This window comes from Toxorhynchites rutilus, chromosome 1 (assembly GCF_029784135.1).
Source record: "Toxorhynchites rutilus septentrionalis strain SRP chromosome 1, ASM2978413v1, whole genome shotgun sequence".
NCBI lineage: Eukaryota > Metazoa > Arthropoda > Insecta > Diptera > Culicidae > Toxorhynchites > Toxorhynchites rutilus.
Genome location: NC_073744.1, coordinates 72358901 through 72384218, shown reverse-complemented (window position 1 = coordinate 72384218; position 25318 = coordinate 72358901). Strand labels below are relative to the sequence as shown.

Genomic DNA, 25318 nt, shown 5'->3' with positions numbered 1-25318 from the left:
TTTTTATTTTTATCCGATACACCTTTGATAATACATCCATGCTGAGATCCTTTATTGTTTATATAGGTACATATGACAAACACACAAATATTTCCGCCTTTACACTTAACTATGGATCCAATTGTTACGACTGCCTACGCTCCCCGATCGCTTCTTGTTTCTATCGGACGTTGTATCCTTACGTCCCAACACTGGACTGCCACCGGAACTGATGTTTTTGATCAACGATTTGAGTCCACGTGCTTGAGATTCCGCCGCATTACCAATGTTGTTGGTTTCCTGGGCTATTATGTAAAAATCATCCACTATATGAGGTGGAGGGGGAATGTCGAAAGGAATGATATCATTTAGAAATTGAGCGTTTCCGGCCGCTCGAGAGCTGTAGCGAGTTTTTCCGTCAAGTGTATACTTTTGCTCGTGGAACGAAGATACTCTCGATTGGTGCGAGGAACTTGTAGCAGTAGGTGCCGTATGCTGTTGTATACTCTGAAGTTTGGCGCGCAGTTGGGCATTTTCTTCCTGTAACTTACGAAGCAGATTACTCTCTGCGTCCACCTTCGAAATGGTTGGCTGAGGCATGCATTGGTAAATGGTGGATAAAAAGTTGTGCAACGAAATCAGCAAAGTATCCTGCCACTGTTTCGTAAAGCAAACTGCGAAAGCAGAATGTTCTTCCGGGTTTTTACAGAACGGAAAAACTAAAACGAGCAAATTGTTACATTACAGTTACAGTTTTGAAAATTGTGAATCACTTACAAAACCACTCTTTCCATTCGCTTTGTGAGACAAGTTCCGATGCCAATTTTGTGAAAAATTCATTAACTTTCTCAGGTTTATTCGACATATACGCAATGACCAAGTAAAACTTGAAGATCGATTGTTCCAATTTGTTTACGGCTGAAAGGCAAAATAATTGCATGTAGATCGAATCACTATACCTATTAATTGAACAAACGTACCAGTAGTAAAGCTATGTTCCAAATTTCGGAACAGATGGTTATTTAAATGAGCCCAAAGGTCCCGAAGTCCTTGGAGATCATGCGCCTGAATCAGCTGCATTAGCTGATCGATAATTTTATCCACGCGAAAACTTTTATCTTTGTCGTTCTTTAATTCCGCATCGAATGATTTCAAAGTATTGGAAAATCCACGGAAAAGAACGTATTCACGAACTAGACCGTCAGTATATTGAATATGAGCCATATTTTACTGAGAGAAAAACATTGAAATATACAGAACTTTCTTATCACAACAAGAGAACCCTCGTTCTTTTGTATTTTGACATATTCATAAGACCAAGGTATACATATGAGGTAGAGTAGTAGGCGGATTATATTTGGATTGGTAAACAAAATATCGTGTCGTCATTATTTGCATTCAATATGAAATTTTTTTTTATAATTGAAAATCTCCGATTGGATAATAATAATAAATTTTATAATTTTCAACGTAGAAGGGAATTTGTCGTTCATCGACATTCCATCGTTTAACATTCCATTAAGCCTAGTTTATACGGTGCGAGTACGCATACGAGACGGCCTAGACAGTTACTGCAGTATAGCTACTCACACCGTGTGAAAACATCATGCCAGTTAGTGTCATGCAAGATCCGGCGTGCGAGCTACTTCAAAGTTTTTTGATTTTACTCGCACTCGCATCCAGGGATGCCGAGTGATTTTTTCAAATGTCTTCATATGGTACTAAAATGTATTCAAATGTCTTCACCATCGTACCGGAGGGAACTAGAATTCATCACTTACTTTTGAACAAAGTTTGAAAGCTTATTCAATGTTTATTCTAATTGGTATTGTTATATAGCGCATTCCATTAAACTTACATTAAGGTTTTGAAGTTTGTTTAAAAAAATGTGAATGAAGAATATATTGCGTAACTGCGCACTAAATTTTGAGTTTAGGAATGATAATTGGCTTGATAAACCGCTGATTGAGCGAATATAGCCCCAGTTCTTCCACGAAACCGGAACTGTGATAATTCAATTTGTTTATTTCAGCTTTGAAGTTTTAGTTGTAACGCAAACCATATACATAAATCTAATTATTGAAACGGTATGTAACCGAAAACCTTCGATGTGTGAAGTGACCGTTTGAATGATCTAGTTTAAACAATAGTGAAAAAGTAAAAGTCGCCTTGTTGTTGAATTTATTATATATGCATGTGGATTTTCTCCGAGGAAAAACACATCAAGCACATTAATGTCATTTCTTATTTCACTCTTGCAGGTTAGCATCCCTCATGAGTGTATTTGTGTTTGGTGTTATATTATTGGAGTAATTAAATCCAACAGAGTTTCCACTTGTTCAGGTGTTATTCTCAACACTGCTCTGTAATCTCAAGGACCATCGTCATAAAGTTCTTTAAATATTGTATTTGTTGCTCCTTTTCTTTGAATCCAACTCCTGGCCCAAATCCTTTTATCTTTCTGCTTTTTTCAGATAGTACCTTCGGTTCGAAGAAATTTAGCACAAAGTATTTTTATACACGATCAGCGTGTATTTCGCGATAAAATTGTATAATGATGAATGCAACTGAAAACCTTAGACGAAAACTGCCGATGAAGAAGTCAATTTCGGATCAATCATCTGTCAAATTCGGACCTGACTGCTGTTTATGATTATTTGATGCACATCTGAAAAATCGCCTGGCATCCCTGGTAAACCCGTGCTGTAGTGTCTAGTTTCTCGCCAGCAGCTCACACTGTGTGAACGGACAAGGCGAGTCAACCAATTGTCAAGCGGGTTCACCTGCTCAGTAGCTGCTCACTGTCAAGTGAGCCACTAGCAACATATAAATGGGCCTTTATGATTACATCACATACACTATGGGGAATAGTGCATCGAACAATTGAGAGCTACAGTGTGCAGCACGCTTTATGGGGAAAGTGGATGAATTACACCTTTGCGCAACCGGAAGATGTACGTCCAAAGTTACTGACGGATGTTCCGACGGATGAATAACTTCATCTGTTTCAAGCTGTGTCGCTCTCGAATCTCAAATCTATCGAGATTTCGTGTGGAAGAGTTGACTGAGTTGAATTGATTTTGTGTGAAAGAATTGAAACCTTGTTATGAGCGTTTCGCATGTTCATGCACAAGTACATTGCAATGCAATGAATTCTTCGTAGCAGTATGAAGAAATAGTATTTAGCAAGCATCCAAAGTTACAAATACTAACGATAATAATCACTACATTTGGTACTATTTTCTTGCACGGATTTAACTAATGAATTAAATAAAGAGAACATTTATTATTGTTGTATTTCAGTAATAGATAATCGATGGATTTAATTTTCTTTTCAATTATGTCTTAATCAATCTAAAAACAACTTCAATTGGATTGTAAAATGGTAGTTCGAAATTGGTAAGTTGACAAGAAATTAATTTTATGATATTCGCTTACAATAAATATGAGCACCGTTCACACTGAAAATTAAAAAACCTGGAGATGGTCATACGTTATCATTGGAAAGAACAATTTTTCGTAATAGGGCCGTCTGTTTTAAGCCTTTCTACTATTCTATTCTAAATGTCTGGAAAAATTCTAAACATTAACTTCTGTTCTATAATTCCGTATCCTTGGTTGTGCATGATATTTCTGTTTGCAAACGCAACTTCGCCAACAATCAAGAGTTGATGAAGATCCAATTGTAAATAGTTTAATTCATCAACAAATTTTCCAATGTTCACTTGGCGTGTCTACAAAGCTCTCCTAAAAGTCAATTCCATATGCATGCATTATTTCATAAATTGACGATGATTGAAACTCCAAAGAATCCAAATTTCACGAAAATGCTCACAAAATAATAAACAAAGATTTGTCATTATCGATTCGCATCGATATCGATGACACATTTATCTGTCATCGACAAACGCGACTATTTTTACGACCGTCGTGTCCAATTAGCAAATAGACGCACCATACATAACCAATAATACAAATAGGATTTTTCGGATACAGGTTGATCAACCAGATTCGTCTGTTTGCAACTAATTTTCGGAAAGTGCTCAGAGTCGACGATCCAGAAACTGATGGTTGTTTTGGGCTTCTTGCGATCGTGTTAATCCCAGGAAGTAGTATTCGTATAAACAATTATATTTTGTGTTAGCCCGATGATGCTGAATGTTTTCAATAATTGTATATTCCATGCTGCTATCAATATTTTGAATTTCACAAAAATGCTCGCAAAACACGAATAATTGGTAATGACGATTATAAGATTTGTCACTTTTGACATATTTATCTGTCAACAGCAAACGCAACTATTTTTACGACCGTTCCAAGTGCGACTATTTCTAGTCGTTCTGTCCAGTTAGGGAATAGACGCACAATAAAATAATCTACAAAAACAATTTTTGTATGAGAATTTTCCATCACCTGAAGAAAAATGTGTATCATTTAATTAGAATACTAATTTGATACGGAGGAGTAAATTTTCATTCATAATTTTATTTTAGAAAACGTGTTCATTCCACCTGAAAATCAATTATCTTTTGACGTTCCTCTCAACTCGTAAACGAAGCTCAATGCCGTCAACGCGAATGACGATTATGCGAATATGGTTCTGAAATCTCTTAAACTTTCGTTACATGCTCCATTTTTAATTTGGTGGGTGACCCCTCATAAAAAAATCGAAGACATATTCCTGCAACAATTAGGCAGCGAAATTAATTGCAGAAATTATTTCATTAGTATATTCCAGTGCGTTCTGGAAATGTATTAATTTTATCCATGTTCCGGCTACTGTAGATTTTGTAGAGCAGATTATAGGATTTTGAGGCCATTTAGCACTCTCATATGCAATCGTGTTTTTGATGCCAGCCTCTCGAACACCAAAACAGTGTAGGCGGTTGGATTGGTTTTTAACCCTCCTGACAGCTGCGTCAGATGAGGTGTTACTTTTTTAGTTGTTGAGCACCACAGATAGCTGTGGTGTCGGCATTATCCGAGTATATAGGAAAAGAAAGGCAGGTAGCAGAACCCTGGGTACATAAGGGGCTGTCCACATACCACGTGGACACAAAAAGCACTATTTTAGACTCCCCCCTCCTCCTTCGTGGACAAGTGTGGACATTGACCAGACCACTACCCCTGTTGTCCACGTGGACATTCCTGAACCCTGGGTACATAAGGGGCTGTCCACATACCACGTGGACACAAAAAGCACGATTTTAGACTCCCCCCTCCTCCTTCGTGGACAAGCGTGGACATTGACCAGACCACTCCCCCTGTTGTCCACGTGGACATTCCTGAATATTTTTTTTACCAAGTAAACACCTCGATTGCACTCTTATTCCATTTCAAATTTATTTAATGTTAGATTTTATTTCTCTGTTTGTAACTGTTTCAAATGACGAATGAACTGAAAAGTTTAAAGCCTCTTTAAAACAAAGAATGTCAATAGGAGTTCAAGGATGTATTCCTGATTCATTTGCTACCGTTTTTGCATCGAAACCACCGTGTTATTCCAACAGAATAGGGCCTTATTTCATTAAAGTCGGTAGTCCTTTATATGGTTTATAGGACTGGGGCTTCGATTCTGGACTACCCTGCTTTTTTATCAGTTCTCACCCCAATCGATAACTTATGTAGATTGATCGCACGAAGAATAGGCGGTATGCGAGTTTTATTGAGCTTAAACGAGCAGCTACCTCTGCGTGGAGCGAGATTCAAATTACCACATGTCGTAGCTTGGCCGAATACGTTGTTTGGATTGATTGGAAACTAAGGATGGCCTACGAAATATAAACTTGTTCTAATTCGTGCAAAATTTGGTGTTGATTTTGTAGAGAAGTGACACGTAATGTATTTATTTTTTTAAATTGCTCAAATTTCAACTCCTCGTGAAAGTGTACATTTTTGGAAATAGTAATGCAAGTGAAAAATTAAATCTTCGCGTTCCTATGTCTGTTCTCAGCCACCAAACCTTTTTTACCGTGCAGAACTGTATTAAAAAATCAGGACCTTATTTTGAAGGACTGTGTCGAAAGATGGTGCACAAACGAGAGTTTTAGAATATTGTTTATATAAAAACAGCATTTTAAAACACATTAGTCCGTAGATACACATCTAAAGTTCACAGCGAATTGAAAAAATTTTGTTTATCCTTCATTATCATACAAATTATGCATCACTGCTCTTTCAAGTAAAAATAATTCCGACCAGTATGGCACCCATGTCCAAATTGAATACGACCGAAAAGGGTTAACATGCAACTGTGTATCTATATAAAGATTATCATTATTTTTACATTTTTATGCAATTTTGGTACATAGTCATGATTTGCAACTAGATTTCGCATGATTTATTTTGAAATGAGGGGCTTAGAATGCAAGGGGTGTAAGTGACTTGATCGTTTTCTCTTCATCAACTTTTTATTTAGTTAATAACTCAACTGCAAAAACTTTCCAATTTAAGTTTGCTATAGAATCCGATAGATGAGGTTCTGACCTATTCTCCACGTTGGTAAATACAGCTGGGAATGTATTTGCAGCTAAGTTATGACCCAAAGAGAGAGTCGATGTAGAGAAATCGATCAAATCACTTACACCCCTTTCATTCTAAGCCCCTCAAATAAAGCAAATCCTATGACATCAAAACTTGAGCAAAACGGTTCAAGGAGAATGATGACGGTCCACGACCAGGAGCTCCAGTCATACTGACTTTTGGAAGAAGATTGTTTGGACCGATTAGAGTAAGTTTGAGGTTGAAAAACACAAAGAAATGACAGTCTGAAGTCTGAGCTATCCAGTTTACTCAACTGTTGCTTGACACCGTGGAGAATCGTTTCTTGTGAGGAGTTGTTTTTCTTGGAATGGGGTGGACAATCTCGTCAAGATCGATGACTCAAGAAGACTACTGAGTCCTACGTCAATGTCTTGGAGGAAAACTTAAAGCCGTCACTAAGGAAAATGAATATAAAAGCTATATCTTCGAACAGGACAATGCTCCCATGCTCCCAAGCACACCTTGAAGGTGCGCTATTTTCAGTCCAAATAGATTGAAATGCTTGAGTGGCCATCCCAGTCCCTAGACCCCAACCCCATAGAGCATTTTTGCACAATACGGGATGAAACAATTTAATGAGTTGGGGTTTTATGTGAATATGAAAATGAATACAAACAATGGCTTTTTTATATCCTTTCCATTGTAAGAAATACGTTCATTTTCAAAAAAAAAATCATGAAATCATTTATTATAATGCTTCAAATACCTTCGACGAAATCAAATGTAACCATACCAACGTAAGTAATAACATAAACAAATCCAAACTTTTCGTCTTGCCATTCCTCAAACGTCTTTTCTAAATAGTGTAAATTACGAACCACCTGTTAACTCCACCATCTTGGACGGCCCTTAACCTACATACATTTCGTATGCTGAATTACCAAAATATTTCCTCATTGTACTTTCCGAAAAGATGAACGATTTTATACTGGGCAGGGAGGTGATAAGTTTACGTTGACAAACGTCAAAACAGTAAATTGAGATTGATCAATGAAAAACACCAAATTTGTTCGATTCACATTCTCAATTGATAACTGATTTCTGCTTAGATATATTTATCACAATGAGCACAACTCGAGTCAAAACGCGTGAAACCAAATCCGGCGAGATTATCGCATACAGTGAGGCGGCAATTAGGAATAATGCATCCGCTGTTGAATATTGCCGCACATCGATGGCTGCTCTATCTGGAAGTACTGCAGGTTATTACAAATCAGATATTCATTTTCAAACAAAGCCATTGATAATACGGTTTGATTTTCATTAGGAGTGCTGGGATTGACCGGAATAATTGGTTTTCTGTTCTACGTGTTAGCGGTGCTCGGACTTTGGTGTATGCTACTGATGAAATCTGGTTCGAACTGGCAGAAATATTTCATCAGTCGAAAGAGTTTACTTACCAATGGATTTCTTGGCGGATTGTGCACATACGTATTATTCTGGACTTTCTTGTATGGAATGGTGCACGTGTACTAGAAGCAACATTTATCACTATTTTAATTAATATCATAATTAAATTATATTCGTATCAACAAATGAAACCGAAAATAAACAACACGACAGAGTCGCATGATCTATACACCAACACTTTACTTTTTACATTTAGGAAGCTTTACATTTTGAGGTTCAATCGCCTCTATGTAGACAAGTGTGTGATTGCATTAACACGTTGAGTTCCGAATTGTTCTAGCTATGTTTTTCATTCAAAACGCTTAAAGAGTATTTGCACGCTTTCAGTGCTTCCAAAGATATTCATTGTATAAATAGAAAATAGTCAGATATTCGACTAGAAAGTAGTCACATATCGTGAAACATCCGAAAAAAGACCATGATAATTTTTTTATACTTAATGAACCCTCTTATAGAAATCCATAAGTATTTTGCTCGTTAGTTATGTTTTTAGATTATAGATATCGAGTAAGTCGTTAGCATCGATCGAGTGAAAGATATCGGTGCAACTGTCATACTTTTTCGAGTTGTTTGTATAGTTTGTCGCATGCGTAGCGTATCTTCAGATAATTATTTTGTTATATTTTTGATATTATGATATTTTCATTTGAAAAATGTTTCAAAAACGCTTAAATATAGGGTTGGGGAAAAAGAAATGTCGTATTTCTGTTCGAAATTTGACGCTTTATTTAACATACTTAAAATTATCCAATTTAAGTCAAATATGCGCCGTTTTGTTCGCGAATTTGTGGCCATTTAGAAGGCAACTTCATTATCCCATTATCTTCATTCCACATTTCATCACCAGTCACCATCTTCCTCAAAAATGGATCGAGTTCGTTCCGTTTCAGCAGTGTATCGCAGGCGTTGATTTGGTCTAAAAGATTTTTTTGCGTCAAGTCGTGTGGCACCCATACATCCAGCTTTTTTTGGAATCCAATCTTCTGCAAATGGTTCCAAACGGTTTTATGGTCTATACCCAGTTCCTGGCTGTGCGACTTACCTCGTCGGTGTCGGTGAAAGAGTGCAGGATGATATATGGAGGAGCGGGGATATGCGGCTCGTGTGCATGTGTGTGTGTATGCGTTGAAGCGTTACCCGATTAACGGTTGAGTACTGTTGCGCTTGCGGTGGTGGATAATGGTACTAACCCGTTATAGGTTAAGCCCCAAGTTAAGTATACATTGTATACAGTATACAGTATACATTGTATTTTACATGCCACACATCTCCCCCTCTCTCAAAAAAAAAAAACAAATTCCAACAGTACAACTATAACCACAACAAACCATTCAATGACTGCAAAAGAGTATGTGTAGTATAAGAAAAGATGAAGTTGACTTTTATCAACATTCCTATTTTACTACTTCACAGGGTTTTGAAAGCATTATTCTGAAGCTTTGACAAATATTGCGGTATGACATTTAGGTTATTATAAGCAAGGCACTGGTAGCTATCTAAGCGAGGTACACTTGGATTGCACCCGTGGCCGAGTGACTAGCGTCTCACATTATCATGCCGGGTGTTCGGGTTCGCGACTGGAGTGCGACGTAGGAGTGCGACTACCGTCGAGAAATCGGCGAGAATCTACTCGGGTTGCTTCACTTTTCGCTCATGTTGCTTTCCTTTCGGGTTGTTTGTGCTTAGAAGCTCGACTCCTGACTTGCTTGAGTTTGTAGGTCTTCAATGTGGGCTCTAAGCATCACTGGGAGTATCACTGGAAACACCGTTATGGTCGCTTGCATTGATCTCGTTTGCAGCTTCTTCGTGGCCGCTCCCACCGCTGTAGTTCGATGAACATTTGCTGCTGTTATCATGACTCTCACTTTCGTCGATGTCGCTGGGATTTGTTTCTTGCATCGGTTTTTTATCATCAGGACGAAGTTCACCTGGGTTCATTCTTTCGATCGAATGTGCTTTCTGTCGTGTGCCATAGTTCAAGATTTTCGGAAGTATGTTGTAGAGATTACGAGTTTCAACCTGTAATTTGCCACATACATAATTTTAGCTATAAGACACCGGTGAACCAGTCATTCGATGCAAGAGCTTTATGCATTGGTCGATGGATCTTATTCGTTTATGGTTGTTAAAGATATCGTTAACTTTTTCAGCCAAACATTTTATCAATTTTTTTTTGCTTTGAATATTTTTGTGTCATCGTTTTGGATTGACAGCAACGAATACATTTTTTTATGGGGACCGTTTTGGAATGATTGCCACAGATTCACAATCATGTATTTTTTTCGATTCCATCGTTTTGAAACGATTACAGCAGCTTTGCAATTTTCCATTTTTCAAAAACGTCGTTTTGAAACGATTGCAGCAGCTTTGTAAGTTTGCATTTTTTTACAACGGCGTCATTTTAGATTGACTGCAGCGGATGTATTTTCTAATGGGAGTCGTTTTGGAACTATTGCCGCAGATTTGAAATTATGTATTTTTTCAATTGAGTCGTTTTTTTGGCATTTTTCCAATGGCATAGTTTTGAAACGATTTTAGCAGCTTTGCGATTCTACTTTTTTTTTAATGCGTCGTTTTACACTGACTGCAGCAGATTTGCATTTTTTTTTAAATTTTTTCAATGGTGTCATTTTAAAACGATTGCTGAAGTTTTGCAATTTTGCATTTTTTTACAATGGCGTCGTTTTGAAACGATTGCAGTTTTGCGTTTTTGCTATAGCGTCGTTTTGAAACGAATGCAGCTTTGATATTTTGCGTTACTTAATGGCGTCATATAGCGTTGGCTGCAAAAGATTTGCAATTTTTGCAATTCTCGAATGGCGTCGTTTGTAAACGACTGATGCATATTTCCAGCTCTTTCCGGAATGCTTTAGCACTGCGTTGTCACAATTCACTTGCTTTTAACTCGAACTCTTATTTCAAGATTGAAAACGATGGAAGATTATTGGTTCACTTGAAAGAAATGGCAGGATCGCCAAATGTGCGACTTACCTCGTCGGTGTCGGTGAAAGAGTGCAGGATGATATATGGAGGAGCGGATATGCGGCTCGTGTGCATGTGTGTGTGTATGCGTTGAAGCGTTACCCGATTAACGGTTGTGTACTGTTGCGCTTGCGGTGGTGGATAATGGTACTAACCCGTTATAGGTTAAGCCCCAAGTTAAGCTATATTGACATTGTATTTTACATGCCACACACTGGCCAATCGAGCGAGCTCTCACATGCCGGTCTACTTGGATGATTTCTACGATTTTATCGGTTTCCACCTTTCCGTTGCATGGAATAAATGTTTGATACAGAAAATATGATAGAATAAAGATAGCCTTAGATCGGACAATTCCTTTCTCGAGTTTTGCTTTTACCGACACATTCGGCGATCCATTTTTATTTATATAGATATAAGAAGATATAGGAGTGCGTTTTATCACATTAAAATCTATTTCCACTTTCGAACGAAGATCAATTTCGGTAGCGCAATCATCAAATGAACTACCAACGCGTTTCCCGAAAATTTTCAATTGTCATGTTTTCTTGGAATATGTTTGATTTAAATATGTGTAATATTTTTATGGGACCCCCTCTCCATTCCAGAGGTCATACCATCATAGAATCATTTCTCATACCCAAAAAGTTCTCACATCCCCAATTTGGCTCCATTTGCTTGATTGGTTTTCGAGCTATGCAGAAATTTGGGTTTCATTTGTATCGGGCCCTGCTTTAAAGAGGGCGAGAAGTGTCGAACTATCATAGAAACGTTTATCGATCCCTAAAACTTCTACATGCTAAGATTGATTCCAATTGTTTGATTAGTTCTCGAGTTGTTCAGCAACCTCCCACTCCCTCTTTAGGGAGGGTAAAGGAGTGTCAAACCACCATAAAAACATTTATTGCTCAATAAAACCTTCATATGCCAAATTTGGTTTCTTTTGCTTCATTAGTTCTCGAGTTATGTACAAATTCGTGTTTCATTTCTATGGCAGCCACCTCTTAGAGAGGTGGAAGGAGAGTTGAACCACCTTAGAAATGTTTCTTGCCCTCTAAAACCTCCACATACCAAATCTGGTTCCGTTTGCTTGATCAATTTTTGAATTATGCAGAAATGTATGCTTCATTTGTATGGCACCTCAAAGATTTTATTTTCGCTCAACATTGTTGTAAATGATTATATTTGTCTCCGCCTGTAACGATTTGCTTCGAACTGCGAGTTTTCATTTCATTTATAAAGCGAGTTGTAAGGAATCTGTTAATTGATGTGTCGTATACCAAAAATTATTCTTGATCAGCGTCTCGATTCGATTATCATCAGTTGCGCACACGAACTTGCTGTACAACCAAATAACTACAAGCGTATTCCAGAAAATATTACAATTCAACGGAGAAGAGCATCGCTGCTAGGGACATTTTTCGAAAGATACGGTCCCGTGAAAGAATTTGTTGTTCGAGTTCTTAGAAAACATAAACTAAGCGGCATTTACATTGACAGCGGAAGCTGAATCGAAAGCATTATCGTGTATTTTTAATATTACTCATGTGCAATAGTCCCAGAATACAAATTTGAGCACAGAATTTAAAATATAGGCCTTTTTTTCATAAATACGGATAAATTTCCTAGAAATACAGAATATTTTTCATATATTATTGAATACAGATATTTATATATTTTATTCAAAATATTTATTAGTGTCCACGTGGATGTAATCTATTCCCCCTAACCCCTCACCGTGAACAAGTGTGGATATTTTCGTAACCCCTACCCCCTTTAAAGTTGTCCACGTTGTGGACAGGCCCTTAGTGGAAAACTAATTTCGTATCCAGATCTCGACACCGTACCGTTGTCATCGTGGATACAATGGGAATGAGACCCGATTCTAACGAAAAGCTCAAGGTCAGACCGACGCTGGGCTCTGTTGGAGGTTTTGCCAATAGAATTCGAGTGAAATGAAAGGGTTAAATCGGTAGATCGGTAGACGAAGATCGATTATCTTCGTCTTCTCCAGCCACTATTCCGCTGGATTCAACAGCATAATCCAGTTCTCTAATCGAATCGATCGAGTCGTACATAGAATCGCTTACTTCTATATTCTCATCCGGAACTTCCACCTCGTTCATACCATTAGCATCAACTTCAACATTAAATGCAATCCGGCTGTCGTCTGAAACTTCTTTGATTTATGCTCCCAGCTCTAAAAGGGAGCGTCTCTGATAATCGAGACTCCAAGTCAAGGAATCGATACGCTTTGCTTTCACTACAGTATCCAATAAATATCATCTGCTTAACCTTATATAATATATATAAACATCATCTTCTTAACCTTATATTCGCCGGAACAGTCCACCGGAAGTGTGAACTTCTGCCTGTCTCACACGGTCATCCTTGCCTGCGATGACTTTGTTCACTCGCCCTCTGACCCATCCATTGCGATTCTGATCGTCTGTGATGAACACTAGGTCGTCTACCTTAAGTGGTTTCGAGTCTTCCAGCCATTTGCTGTTCACGTTCAACGAAGGGACATACTCTTTTAGCCACCGCTTCCATAGTTCATCGGCGATGTACTGAGGCCTCTGGTAAGTGCTTCGAAGCGCTTCAGCCTGACGTGTTGGTGCGATACAAGGATCCTTCAATTCTGTAACGGTACCGCGCAAATAATGGTTGGGCGTGAGCGCCTCAGCGTCCGTTGACTCTTGCGGCATGTAGACCAATGGTCTGCAGTTAACGATCTCTCCGGCTTCGGCGATAACGGTTAAAAGAGTTTCATCGTTCATTCTACGGTTCGTATTCGTGTTGCCATAGTCTTCTTGACCGTCCGTACCATACGCTCCCATATGCCCCCCATATGATGGGCCAATGGTGGGTTAAAGCACCAACGAGTCTTGGCATTGGTGAAGACATTGGCACAGCCTGTCCCGATCCGACGTATTTGCTCTTGGAGTTCCTTGTTGGCTGCCTTCAGGTTGGTACCATTATCGGAGAAAATGATGATTGGTGGGCCTCTACGCAGCACAAATCTCCGTATGGCCATGATACACGAGTCAGTGTTTTTTGTGCAATCTCTAAATGTACTGCTCGGATCGTCAGGCATGTAAAAAGTACAACCCACTTTTTTTCTACGCGTCGTCCCAATGTCACCTCGATTGGCCCAAAATAGTCGACGCCAACGTAACTAAATGGTCGCAGGAACGGCATCAATCGTTCAACCGATAGAGGTGCTATAGTAGGTACTTGCGGTCGACTCTTCTTGACTCTACACCATTGGCAATTTTTCATCGCCCTCTTCACACCACTTCGCAGCTTCGGGATATAGTAACGCTGTCGGATTTCGTTAAACTTTGTCTCCCGGTTTGCGTGTCCATAACGCCGATGATATTCCGCTAGCAGCAGATCGGTGATTTCGTGGTCTTTTGGTAGAATGATGGGGAATCGTTTGTGTGGAATAAAGTCCGCATATTTCGTCCTACCGTCCATCCGTAATACATCACACTCATCTAGGAACGGTTTGCAGTGATAGATGACACTGTTCTTCTCAATCGGAATCCAATTTTCCGATGTCAGCTGACGGTTCTTTAATGTAATAGCTACTTCGCACGCAAACGTCTCACGTTGTGCTATTTTCCACAGCAGAACTTCGGCTAATTCGTATTCTTCTTGCTTCAGCGGAACAATGGAATAATTGACATCACGGATTGCCAATTTCCGCATTCTTTCGGTAGCATCCGGAATGACCTCGATGGACGCTCGATTAATCCGACGACGGCAATTCGAAAGGAACCTGTAGACGCAACAGATCGTACGCAGTAGAACATTCCACCGGGAAAACCGATTAACGTCGATTATTGGTTCATAAGCCTTCAATGTGTGGAATATATGACATGCCCGAAGTTCGGTCTTCGTGTTTGGTGCGGGTGTTTTCTGTATCGGCCACATCTACTCTGGTTGCTGCAGAAACTGAGATCCAGCAAACCAGGGTCCGTCCGAATCCAAGCAAGGGCCCTAGTCCCACTTGGTGAGCATATCTGCCACGTTATACTTTGATGGCACCCAACGCCATTCGTCGATCTTCGTCTCTAGGAGAATTTCACCGATCCTGAAGGCCACAAATGGTTTATACTTCCTCTGATCGGATCGGATCCATGAGAGCACATTTTGCGAATCGGTCCAGAGCGTGCGTTTCATTACCTTCAGCTCGTGGTTACCTTCAACTGAATTCAGCAACCTCGCGCCTAGCACTGCACTCATTAGTTCCATACGAGGGATTGACAGCAGCTTCAGCGGGGCCACCTTCGTTCTTGCCATCACCAATGAGCACCGGGGACCATCGTCGGTTGTTATTCGGAAAAAAGCAGCTGCACCATACGCCTGTTCGCTGGCATCGACGAACACATAAAGCTGTAAGTCTTCGTAGACCTTCGGAGAAGCACCTTGTAGATAACAACGCGGGATCTTTACTGGGACCAACGTGTGTAACTATCGTCGTCGATCTTCTGACCCCAATCACAACCAGTGCGCCACAGGCTTTGTAAAACAATCTTGCCATGGATTGTGAAGGGAGATAGGAATCCGAGCGGGTCGAAAAGGCTCATTAAGCATCGGAGGGCAATCCGCTTTGTCGGTCGCTGTCGAAAAAGTAAACACATCCTCATGGGGACACCATATAATCCCAAGAACACGTTCCGTTGCTCCATCATCATTTGGTTGCAGCGGCACCCGATCATCAGCTTCTTGTTCACCTAGTGCTCGAGTGAACGATCTTTCGTTCGAGACCCAGCTTTGCAGCTCGAATCCAGCTTTCGAATGCACGTAGTGGTCCTGCTTTGCTCGATTGATGGCTTCTTCAGCAGTATCGGCGAACTATAACTCTTGCTGCGTCTGGGATTGGTCCGCATGTTGGGAGGCACTTAAATTCTTCACGTATTGAGCGGATGTAGGTGAACAAGCTGCCCCAAAGGTTCCCACATCCATAACGTACACGTCCGGTTTACACGAAGGGTCTGTTCGGAAAAGGAAACGCAATACGCACCAATACGGAAACGCACCGGGGTATGTCGCTGTCTTGATGAGCGTCGCAGGCATACCGAATCTCCCGAAGGTCTTCCGTAGACTCGACACTGTTGCAGCGGTGGTGATGCGTTTGGTCGGAATAATCTCCGGCCTCTTGGAGAATGAATCCACCACTAGTAGAAAGTATGTGTCGTTGATGTGACCAGCAAAATCTACGTGAACTCTCTGCCACGGTTTCTCGAGAGTCGGCCACGACTCAAGTTTCGTCTTGGTGTCTACTTTTGCGACCGAGGCACACTCCTGACAAGCTAGCGCGGTGATTTGATCATCGATGTTTGGCAAATAAACAAAATTCCGGGCCAGTGAACGCATTCTATCGATGCCTGGGTGCCCTGTGTGGAGTTGCTGGAGTACCTTCTGCTGCAATTTCTTCAGGACTACGATCCGGTCACTGTACATCAGCACTTTGTGAGCGACGTACAGCGAAACTCGACGAGCGAAGAACTGCTGGACCTCCGGTGTTCCGGAGAGAGACTTAGCTTCAGATTGCGAACCCTTTTGCACAAACTCCATGACCTTCTGCAGAGTCTGATCCTCACAGGTATCGTTCGCTATCGTTTTGTAAGAGATGGGAAAATATTCGATAGAGTGGCAGACAATGTTGCAGATGACACTTTCGACTTCTAGCGACGCGATTATGTAGTCCTCGTCTGGCTTGACGTGTGAGTTGATTAGACGAGAAAGGATGTCTGCATGCCCGAAGTGATCCGTGGAAACATATTCGATGCGGAAGTCGTACAGAAGCATAGTCAGAAGGCGGTTGACTGTGTACGGAGGAATCCCACGCTTTGACCCAAAAATCGCTAGGAGCGGTTTGTGGTTGGTCTGTATAACAAACTGTCTCCCATAGATCATTCGGTGATATTTTGTAACGGCGTAAACCAGACCAAGAGCTTCCTTCTCGATCTGGCTGTAGCGGGACTCAGCTGGCGTCAGACTTCGGGATGCGTGATAAATTGCCTTCTCTGATCCGTCAGGAAAACGATGTGCAATGCGAGCACCAATGCCCACATTCGATGCATCTGCTGATACAACTCTTTGAAGTCGAGGATTATAGTGAACGTATAGTCAAAAGAACGTAGGCAGACATTGGACCACTGATAGCTGGTACCCTCTTTGAGCAACTCATCCAGCGGTTGACGTAGGGTACTCATATCTCGGATGTACTTCCCATAATAATTTATCGCACCCAAGTAGGATCGAAGTGTGGGAACGTCGTGAGGGGGAGGCATATTTACGATTGCCTTCACCTTATCCGGGCCCGGACGAATGCCTTCGGTGTCCAACAGCTGGCCCAAGTACTTTACTTGATGCATGAAGAATTTGCACTTGTCGAATTTTACCGTGAATCCATACTCTTGTAGACGTTGCAAGACACGGTACAGGTTCTGCTTGTGCTCCTCGGCGGTGCGGCCACCGACAAGGATATCGTCGAGGTACGGAGATGTACAAGGAATTCCACTGAGCATGGCATCCATAATCTGCTGGAAAGCACCGGGTGCACACTTTATACCGGGAGAAATACTGTTGAAACGGTACAGCCCTTTGTGGGTGTTAATGGTAACGAAATTCCTGCTTTCCTCATCGATCTCCAATTGCAGATAAGCATCTGACAAATCGATGTGACTAAACATCGTACAATTCGCCATACGTTTGAATATGTTTTCCGGGAGTGGAAGTGGATAGCTGTTCGCTTGAAGTGCGCTTTTTAACCCAGTAGAAAAATCCGCACAAATGCGCACTGACCGATCAGGCTTGTGGACCACTACGATGGGAGCTGCCCAGTCTGCATAGGTCACTGGTGTGATAATGCCTAAATCTTCAAGCCGCTTCAGCTCTTCCTCAACTACGGCCTCCATGTTGTACGAAACTATTCCAATATACTGCGTACGAGAGACACATACAACGATTTGAGGCAATAGACATCTCTAAATGCCTGAGTGTGGCGTCTAATGAACCCGAGAACGATGAAAGCCTTAGCGGTGACCGTTGCAATATGCTGCGTAAATTTTAGCTTGTTGTCGAGCACGATTCCCAGGTCTTTGACGGCTGCAACTCTTTCCACTTCGGTCGACCCCATCGCATATTCAAATGTGATTGGTGAGCAAAGTCGCGAAAATGTTATCGCATGACATTTCCTAATATTCACCTCCATGCCATTTATTGAGCACCATTCCAGCAGAGTATCTACATCCATTTGAAGAGCACAGCAGTCCATACGTGATGTTACTACACGAAACAATTTTAGATCGTCTGCATACATCAACTTAGGCGATTTGAGAACAGCGCAAATATCGTGAATAAAGAGTACGAAGAGCAGAGGACCCAAGTGACTGCCCTGCGGCACGCCAGAGGTGACAGAAAAGGGCGATGGCCGGTACGACCACAATCACGGCACTTGTGTGTCTTAAAACTGCATTCACTGGAAAAATGCATTCCGCCGCAGGACCAACACGGTGTCTTCGGTTTGTCGGATTTGTTACTGCCAAACTTCTTCTTGTGTTAGTTACGATGGGGAGAACTGGATCGAACAGCTTGCGTAGCAACAGTCGTAGCAGTGGAGGCAACCTGACGTCCGATCAGCAAAGTGTATTTCTTCAAATTGATCATACTTTTGCACTCCTCCACTATCTTCTCCAGCGTGATGTCCTGCATCTCGTTGATTCTTGACAGCAGGCGCATCCGGATGTCCGCGTCCTTAGGTGATTTCAACCCGCACACATAAATTAGTGCCTTAAACTGATCCTCTTTTAGCTCCTGCAGCTTGAAATCCACACAAGCTCGATTAACTCTACAGGAATAGGTTATTGAATCTTCATTTTCTTCTTTCGCCGTTTGGAGACACCTGTACCGGCGATGAACGTGGAAACAGGGCTGCCGAAAATGGTTTTGACGTAGGACTACGTCTAACCGGAAGATATAGGGGGTGAAATGAAAATCTAGGCACTGAACAAGTAGGAAAAAATACAAGATTTGGAACGCTTATAACTCGAGCATTTCTCAATAGATCGCAAAGGTTTTTGCATCAATTGATAGGAAATATATCTACGCATCTATCATAACGAATAACATTTCATTTTTCTTGAGATAAATAATTGAATAATTGTGAAATATCAAGCATTGTCCAAATGCACTATGTGCCCATTTTTGATTGGTCCATTTTGTGCTCCTCAAATCGTACCGACCAAAACGGACAACCAGAGCAGCAGCGAAATACAATGAAGCATGATTGGAAAGGAAAAAGAAAAAATATGAACGAAACATTGGTCGCAGTCTCACACATGCGTAATTCTCGAGCCAGCCAGTCAGCTTAAAAATCCCCGCTCCGCTGCCGTAACGATCATTCTCATCGAAACCGTACACCACATCGTTTCGCATCACATCAAATCAACAAAGCAACACGAGCAGCCATGTCTGGACATGACAAAGCTCGAACCGTGTTGGTCTGCAATTCACCGTAGGTGTATCCGCCAATTGCTCCGTAAGGGTAGCTAGGCCGAGCGCGTTAGTACCAGTGCACCAGTCCACCTAGCCGGCGATATATAGTTTCGGCCGCCGAAGTTATCGAGTTAGCTGGCAAAGCTGCTCGCGACGATAAGAAAACCCGCATTCAGAACAGACCACAATCGGTTCCGTGGACACCAAGACAACAACAGGCAGTTGCAGCGAGTGGCGAGTGGCAAACGCAATCGCAAAACGGCAGCAGGTAGCAGAAGAAAAAGTTTGTTCTTTATACAAACTGCTTTGGTGGCAAATCCAGAACAAGGCGGCATCGAGGGCGTTCGAAATGGTTTTTTGACGTAGGACTACGTCTTTCATTTCTATATCGGGGTGTAAAATCAAAGTTTCGGAAACGAAAGCGTTACGCCGGAGACCGAGATTTTGAGTGTTAATAGCTCCAAAACAACAAATTGGTATGATAAACACTTCATTCGAAAGATAAAATGTCTACGCGTTCTATACTTGTTACTTTCTGATCCAAAAACTTGTTTCAATAGTCTTAAATTTGCTTTCAAAACAGGCTATTGAAATCGCCAATCGGTATATAAGCGAGCGCCGCTCGGAAATCCACTCAGTTCTAATTGAACAGCGATTGGAGCATGTTGTCGCTGTTGTGGTGAAGCTCTTCATTTATCATGAAAACGCGGATGAACGGTGTCACCAAGAGCCTGTTTGTGCACCTTAGGCCAGAAGGGAATCCATCAGGAGGAGAGTGATGCCACAAACGGTTCCCCGGGAAGATCTCGAAGCAGCCGCTACACACACACACACACACATATACACGCGCGGAATTCTTTCCGTTTGGATGCCATTCAGCATCGAGAAAGATCCGGAAAATAATCTGCCAGTTCCTCTGGGAATTTAAAAATACATTCATGTGAAAGAGTTTATTTGAATGTTTTCTATCCATGTAACACTGTGACCAAATACATTTGGTTTTGTGATTTTTCAATCAATCGCAATTAACAGGACAGCTTCTGAAGATTATTCTTCTCTATCAGTAGGATATTTCCGTATCCAATATTGTATGCGCCCGCAATCGATTATTGCTCAATCGCCGAAAGTTCCGAGCTCAGAGAGTTCATTCCCCTCTAGTTTGCCTTCCAAATTGCCATCGTAAACCACGCCTTCTCTCGATTCAATCACGCACAAAAAGCATCTTCTTCTTCTTCTTATATGGCACTAACGTTCCTAGAGGAACTCCGCCGTCTCAACGTAATATTACTTGCGTCATTTTCATTAGTACTTAATTGAGATTTCTATGCCAAATAACACGCCTTGAATGCATTCTGAGTGGCAAGCTCTAGAAAACGCGTGACCACTGTGCAAGTCAGAGGAAATTTTTTTGAAGAAAAATTTCCCCGACCAGAACGGGAATCGAACCCGAACCCCCGGCATGCTAGGTTTGACGCTAACCACTCGGCCACGCGAGCACAACGCACAAAAAGCATACTTAAGCGATATTCTAGTGGTGAGACACATTCATTTTTCGTGAGGACATCGACAAGACAACATCGTTGCTGAGGGTGCTGGACGGCGAAGGATCGAGATCTGCCCTGAAACGCAAGCAGTTTGTTTGAAACTGTGAGGGAGCACAGAGAAGCCGATCCTTCAGGAGAAGAGAAGGTGACCATCGAAGCAGCCGCTACACATACACATACACGCACGGAATTCTTTTCGTTTGGATGCCGTTCAGCATCGAGAAAGATCCGGAAAATAATCTGCCAGTTCCTCTAGGAATTTAAAAATACATTCATGTGAAAGAGTTTATTTGAATGTTTTCTATCCATGTAACACTGTGACCAAATACATTTGGTTTTGTGGTTTTTCAATCAATCGCAATTAACAGGATAGCTTCTGAAGATTATTCTTCCCCATCAGTAGGATATTTCCGTATCCAATATTGGATGCATAAAACCTTGTGCCTCCAACGTAACGCTCTCGTTTTCGAAGTTCTCCAAATATTCATTCATTCAGAATGAATTCAGATTCAACTTCAAAAAAATGATCTCTAAATCAACGATAGTCCTACGTCACCCTTGCGGTTATACCATAGATATAACCCACTTCCTGTTTTTCAAAACCACGAGTACTAAGTTTTCTAAATTGGAACCATTCCATAAAACACGGCGCTTATCAGTGCCATTAAACCTTTCAAAAAAGAGTTTATGAAATACAGTTCAATGCATTCTAAAATATTATCCAAAATAATAATAAAACACAAAATGATTTTTTCATAATTTGTTTGCCAAGATATGATGAGTATGAGAATTTGGCAGTTGTGCTGAGCTTATTGATGGTTGGGGACTTTCTCGATTATTCAATTTTCAAGAATTCTTAAATTGCTTCCAGATTGAAAGTACAGTAATTTACATTTAGCTCGACATATAGCTAATTTGACGGACCTGTAATGCGACATATTTAGTTGGACATTTTTGTAAACATAGAGTTCGGGGTCCAAATTATGACCCCACATTGAAAGTCGACACTGTACCACTGTCATCGCAAATGTTCAATTACAGGTTAAAATCGCCTCCAATGCGACACTGAGCGGTGCTTCGGCACGTCGCGTTAAATGTAATTTACTGTACAACATGTCACAAGCAGGATGGGAAGAAATTTTCCAACTGTGAAAGCTGTGGCGAGTGGCAAACGCAATCGCTAAACAGAAAGGTTTAGCCGAACAAGATGGGGATATCGAGTGATAACAAAACAATAAGCTCTTTAGATTAAAGATAATTTTGTGATCTTGAAAAGGACCCTTTTTAGCCTGAATGTGAATCCAACGAGCGAACAAATCGTAATGAATGTATTTTCTTCTTCTTCTTCTTTTTGGCTTTAAGAGGGTTTAAACTTTTCAGTTCATTCGCCTCTAGCTCTGAGAAGAGCCATTGAGCACCAGTCTTGAGGAGGCTGGTGAAAACGAAGAAAAAACCATATTCATCGGACCTGTCTGCTCAGATGTAAAACCGGGCGAAGGCAGGAAAGGATCCTATGCCATATAAGATGTTTAATATGAGTACGTTACAGCTCAGTATTGTTATTAATTAGTACCAAAGCGGCGACGAAGCATCGTAGAACCAAGCTCTAGAACAAAGAGAAAGGGAGGGAGTGGGGGGGTGGGTGAAAAGGAAAGGAAAGGTAAGGAGAAGGGGTGGGATGGAGTGGGAAGGAATGATGTGATGTTGGGTGATTTATAAATGTAGTTAGTTTAATGGTGTTAGGAAAATGCTGGATAAGTATGAATTAGTGTGGTTAGAATTGAGTAAATAAAATAATAATATGTTTAAAAGGTATGCTGTTTGATTATATAGTACTGCTGCATATGCTGGAAAAAGTTAATTTGTGAGTTATATATGGAAGATGTTTATGTTTATATATTTTTATTTGTTTTAATATTTTTGTATGTTATATGTTTATAGATGCATTCACATACATACGCCAATTTATTTGTTAGATTTGTAATTTTGTACATAAACCTGTGCATGCATGCGCATGTACATGTATACATATATATACATTTTATTTACTTATATCTACATATATTATACGTATCTATACGTATCGTATACGTATCTATATCTTATATCTATATATTATACGCGGCGGTGAAGTGACTAACTGAAATGAGAATGTATTTTAGATTTTACCAAAGAAGCCGGTTTCTTTCAGAAACGCAATTAGATTGGTTTCCTGTGTCTCGTCTCTACTGAGAGTGTCTCGGAGACTCTGACCTATATTGTGTCGGGCACGAGCATCTTTGGTGTGTTGGCATTCTAGTAGAAGATGCCTAACTGAGACTTGGGCTGAGTTACATGCGCAAAGTGGTCTTTCGGTTTTCTTCATTAGGTGTGAGTGTGTGAAAAAAGTGTGTCCAATTCGAAGACGGGTTAAAACCCGTCTTTCTTTGCTGTTGTTTTGATCAAACCAAGGAAGTGTGGTATTTTTGATTTGATGGAGATGGGTGGGAGGGCTATTTAACCAGCCTATGTTCCAGCTTTCGCGAATTTGCTGTTTGACCCAGCGAGCTATATCAGTTCGAGGACAGGGTATAACTGGTGGTTCTATTTTGCTACCCTTACCGGCCAGTTTGTCTGCGGCTGTGTTTCCGAGGGTTCCGGAATGACCAGGAACCCAACAGTAGGAGACGTTTTTTTCTGAAGCAGCCTGTTCTGTCTGTATTATCTATGGGTGTCTACTGTTTCCACTGAGCAGGTCTTGAAGACAGCTAGCTGAATCGGAGAAAATTACCGTAGGAAGGTGATCATGGGTACACTCTTGTGTAGCTATTAGTAGAACAACAGCTTCCGCACTGAAGATGGAGCATTGCGGTGGAAGAGAAAAGCTATCGGTGTATCTGTTCTCGAAAATTCCACACCCAACTCCATCGGAGTTAACAGAACCGTCTGTGTAGACCTGGTGTTCGAATTTGAAGTGTGTTGCCGTGAGTTGATTGAAGCAGGCTTTCACTTTTGGTGGAGGGTCTCCCGCACGGACAGACTTGAGAAGATCAAGATTTACGTTCGGCGGTTTTACGTTCCATTTTCTTCCCGTGGCAGTTGAAAGTGCGCATATATCGGGAAGGTCCTGATTTGTGAGGTCTTTGAACCAGTTTTTAGCTCGAATTACTAATGGTACATGGGGGTCATTGTCAGGAAGTGAAAGTTGTCGGATGGCTTTACCTGTGATAATTCTTGTCACAAGGTATTTGAAAGGTAGATGGCCACTTTCCGCCATGACGGCAGAAGTGGGACTCGTGATGAAGGCTCCTGTTGCTAGCTTTATTGCTTTGGTGTAGATGGGTTCAATGGCGTTGAGTACTCTGTCCCCACCACGGCTGAAGATGCCTACTCCGTGGAGAATTTGGGGGATCAACCAGACATTGATAATTTTCAGCAATGTTTCTCTGTGTCCAGAGGATAAACTTCCTGTAATAGACTTCAGGATATTCATTTTACCGTTCGCTGTTTTTTTGACTAATTGAGCATGATGTAAAAAGTTAAGCCTGGTATCGAAGGTTACGCCCAGTAATCTTAGTGTTCTCTTCTGAGGGATTTCGGTTTGATTAAACTTTAGGGCGGATTTCTTTTTGAGGGTTTTGCCAATGTGAATGAATCGGGATTTTTCTGGCGAAAATTGGAATCCTATGTTTTGGGCCCAGTTTTGTATGGAATCAATTGTACTTTGAAGTCTCTTTCTCTGTGCTAGCCCAAAGCCACTGACAGAAACAAGAGTGATATCATCAGCATAAACAAAAATGTTTATACTGTCGGGAATTAATTCAAAAATAGGTTGCATGGCAACATTGAACAGTGTTGGAGAAAGGACTGAACCTTGGGGAAACCCGTTTTCAAGGTTTTTCAATGAAGACTTGTGATTGTTGATGATTGTTTTAAAGGTTCTGTTTTCCAGAAACCCTTTGATGAAGAAGCCTAATCTACCACGAACCCCCCAGTTGAAAAGATTTTTCAGAACTGGGTACCTCCATGCTCGATCGAAGCCCTTGCTAAGATTGAGTGATACAACATCTGCGTGCAGATTACTTTCAGCAGCGTCGTCTAGGACTTTTTCGAGAGCTACGAGGCAGTCTTCTGTACTTTTACCCACGCGGAAGGCAAATTGTCTAGGGTCGAGCAGCTTGTTTGACTCTAAAAAGGTCGTTAGGCGCCGGTTGATAATTTTTTCCATGATTTTACCGACGCAACTCAGAAGAGTGATGGGACGGAAGTTGTCCAGCAGGTGATTATTCTTGTCTGGTTTAGGCAGAGAGACCATTAGGCCCTCTTTCCAGCAATTTGGGAAAATTCCACTGTTCCATACATTGTTGTAA

At 41.0% G+C, this 25318-nt stretch overlaps 3 protein-coding genes and 1 long non-coding RNA gene across 4 annotated transcripts; 1 reads left to right on the top strand and 3 right to left on the bottom strand.

The window, feature by feature from the left end:
- Nucleotides 1–19: 19 nt before the first annotated feature.
- LOC129761929 (WD repeat-containing protein 91) lies at nucleotides 20–1271 on the bottom strand. The gene is made up of 3 exons (XM_055759782.1): nucleotides 960–1271; nucleotides 757–897; nucleotides 20–698 (listed from the first exon to the last, which is right to left on the bottom strand). The coding sequence occupies exons 1-3, from the start codon at nucleotides 1201–1203 to the stop codon at nucleotides 106–108; spliced, it is 978 nt and encodes a 325-aa protein (XP_055615757.1). The 5' UTR covers nucleotides 1204–1271; the 3' UTR covers nucleotides 20–105.
- Nucleotides 1272–7461: 6190 nt separating this feature from the next.
- On the top strand, nucleotides 7462–8107 carry LOC129762311 (ER membrane protein complex subunit 6). Its single transcript, XM_055760478.1, has 2 exons — nucleotides 7462–7724; nucleotides 7790–8107. Exons 1-2 carry the CDS (start codon nucleotides 7586–7588, stop codon nucleotides 7996–7998), a joined length of 348 nt encoding a protein of 115 aa, XP_055616453.1. The 5' UTR covers nucleotides 7462–7585; the 3' UTR covers nucleotides 7999–8107.
- Nucleotides 8108–8607: 500 nt separating this feature from the next.
- LOC129762207 (uncharacterized) lies at nucleotides 8608–12109 on the bottom strand. Its single transcript, XR_008740575.1, has 2 exons — nucleotides 8975–12109; nucleotides 8608–8915 (listed from the first exon to the last, which is right to left on the bottom strand). It is a non-coding gene; the product is annotated as an uncharacterized LOC129762207 (long non-coding RNA).
- Nucleotides 12110–15777: 3668 nt separating this feature from the next.
- On the bottom strand, nucleotides 15778–18067 carry LOC129782528 (uncharacterized protein K02A2.6-like). Its single transcript, XM_055789661.1, has 4 exons — nucleotides 17924–18067; nucleotides 17099–17870; nucleotides 15963–16952; nucleotides 15778–15917 (listed from the first exon to the last, which is right to left on the bottom strand). Exons 1-4 carry the CDS (start codon nucleotides 18065–18067, stop codon nucleotides 15778–15780), a joined length of 2046 nt encoding a protein of 681 aa, XP_055645636.1.
- Between the last annotated feature and the right edge of the window lie 7251 nt (nucleotides 18068–25318).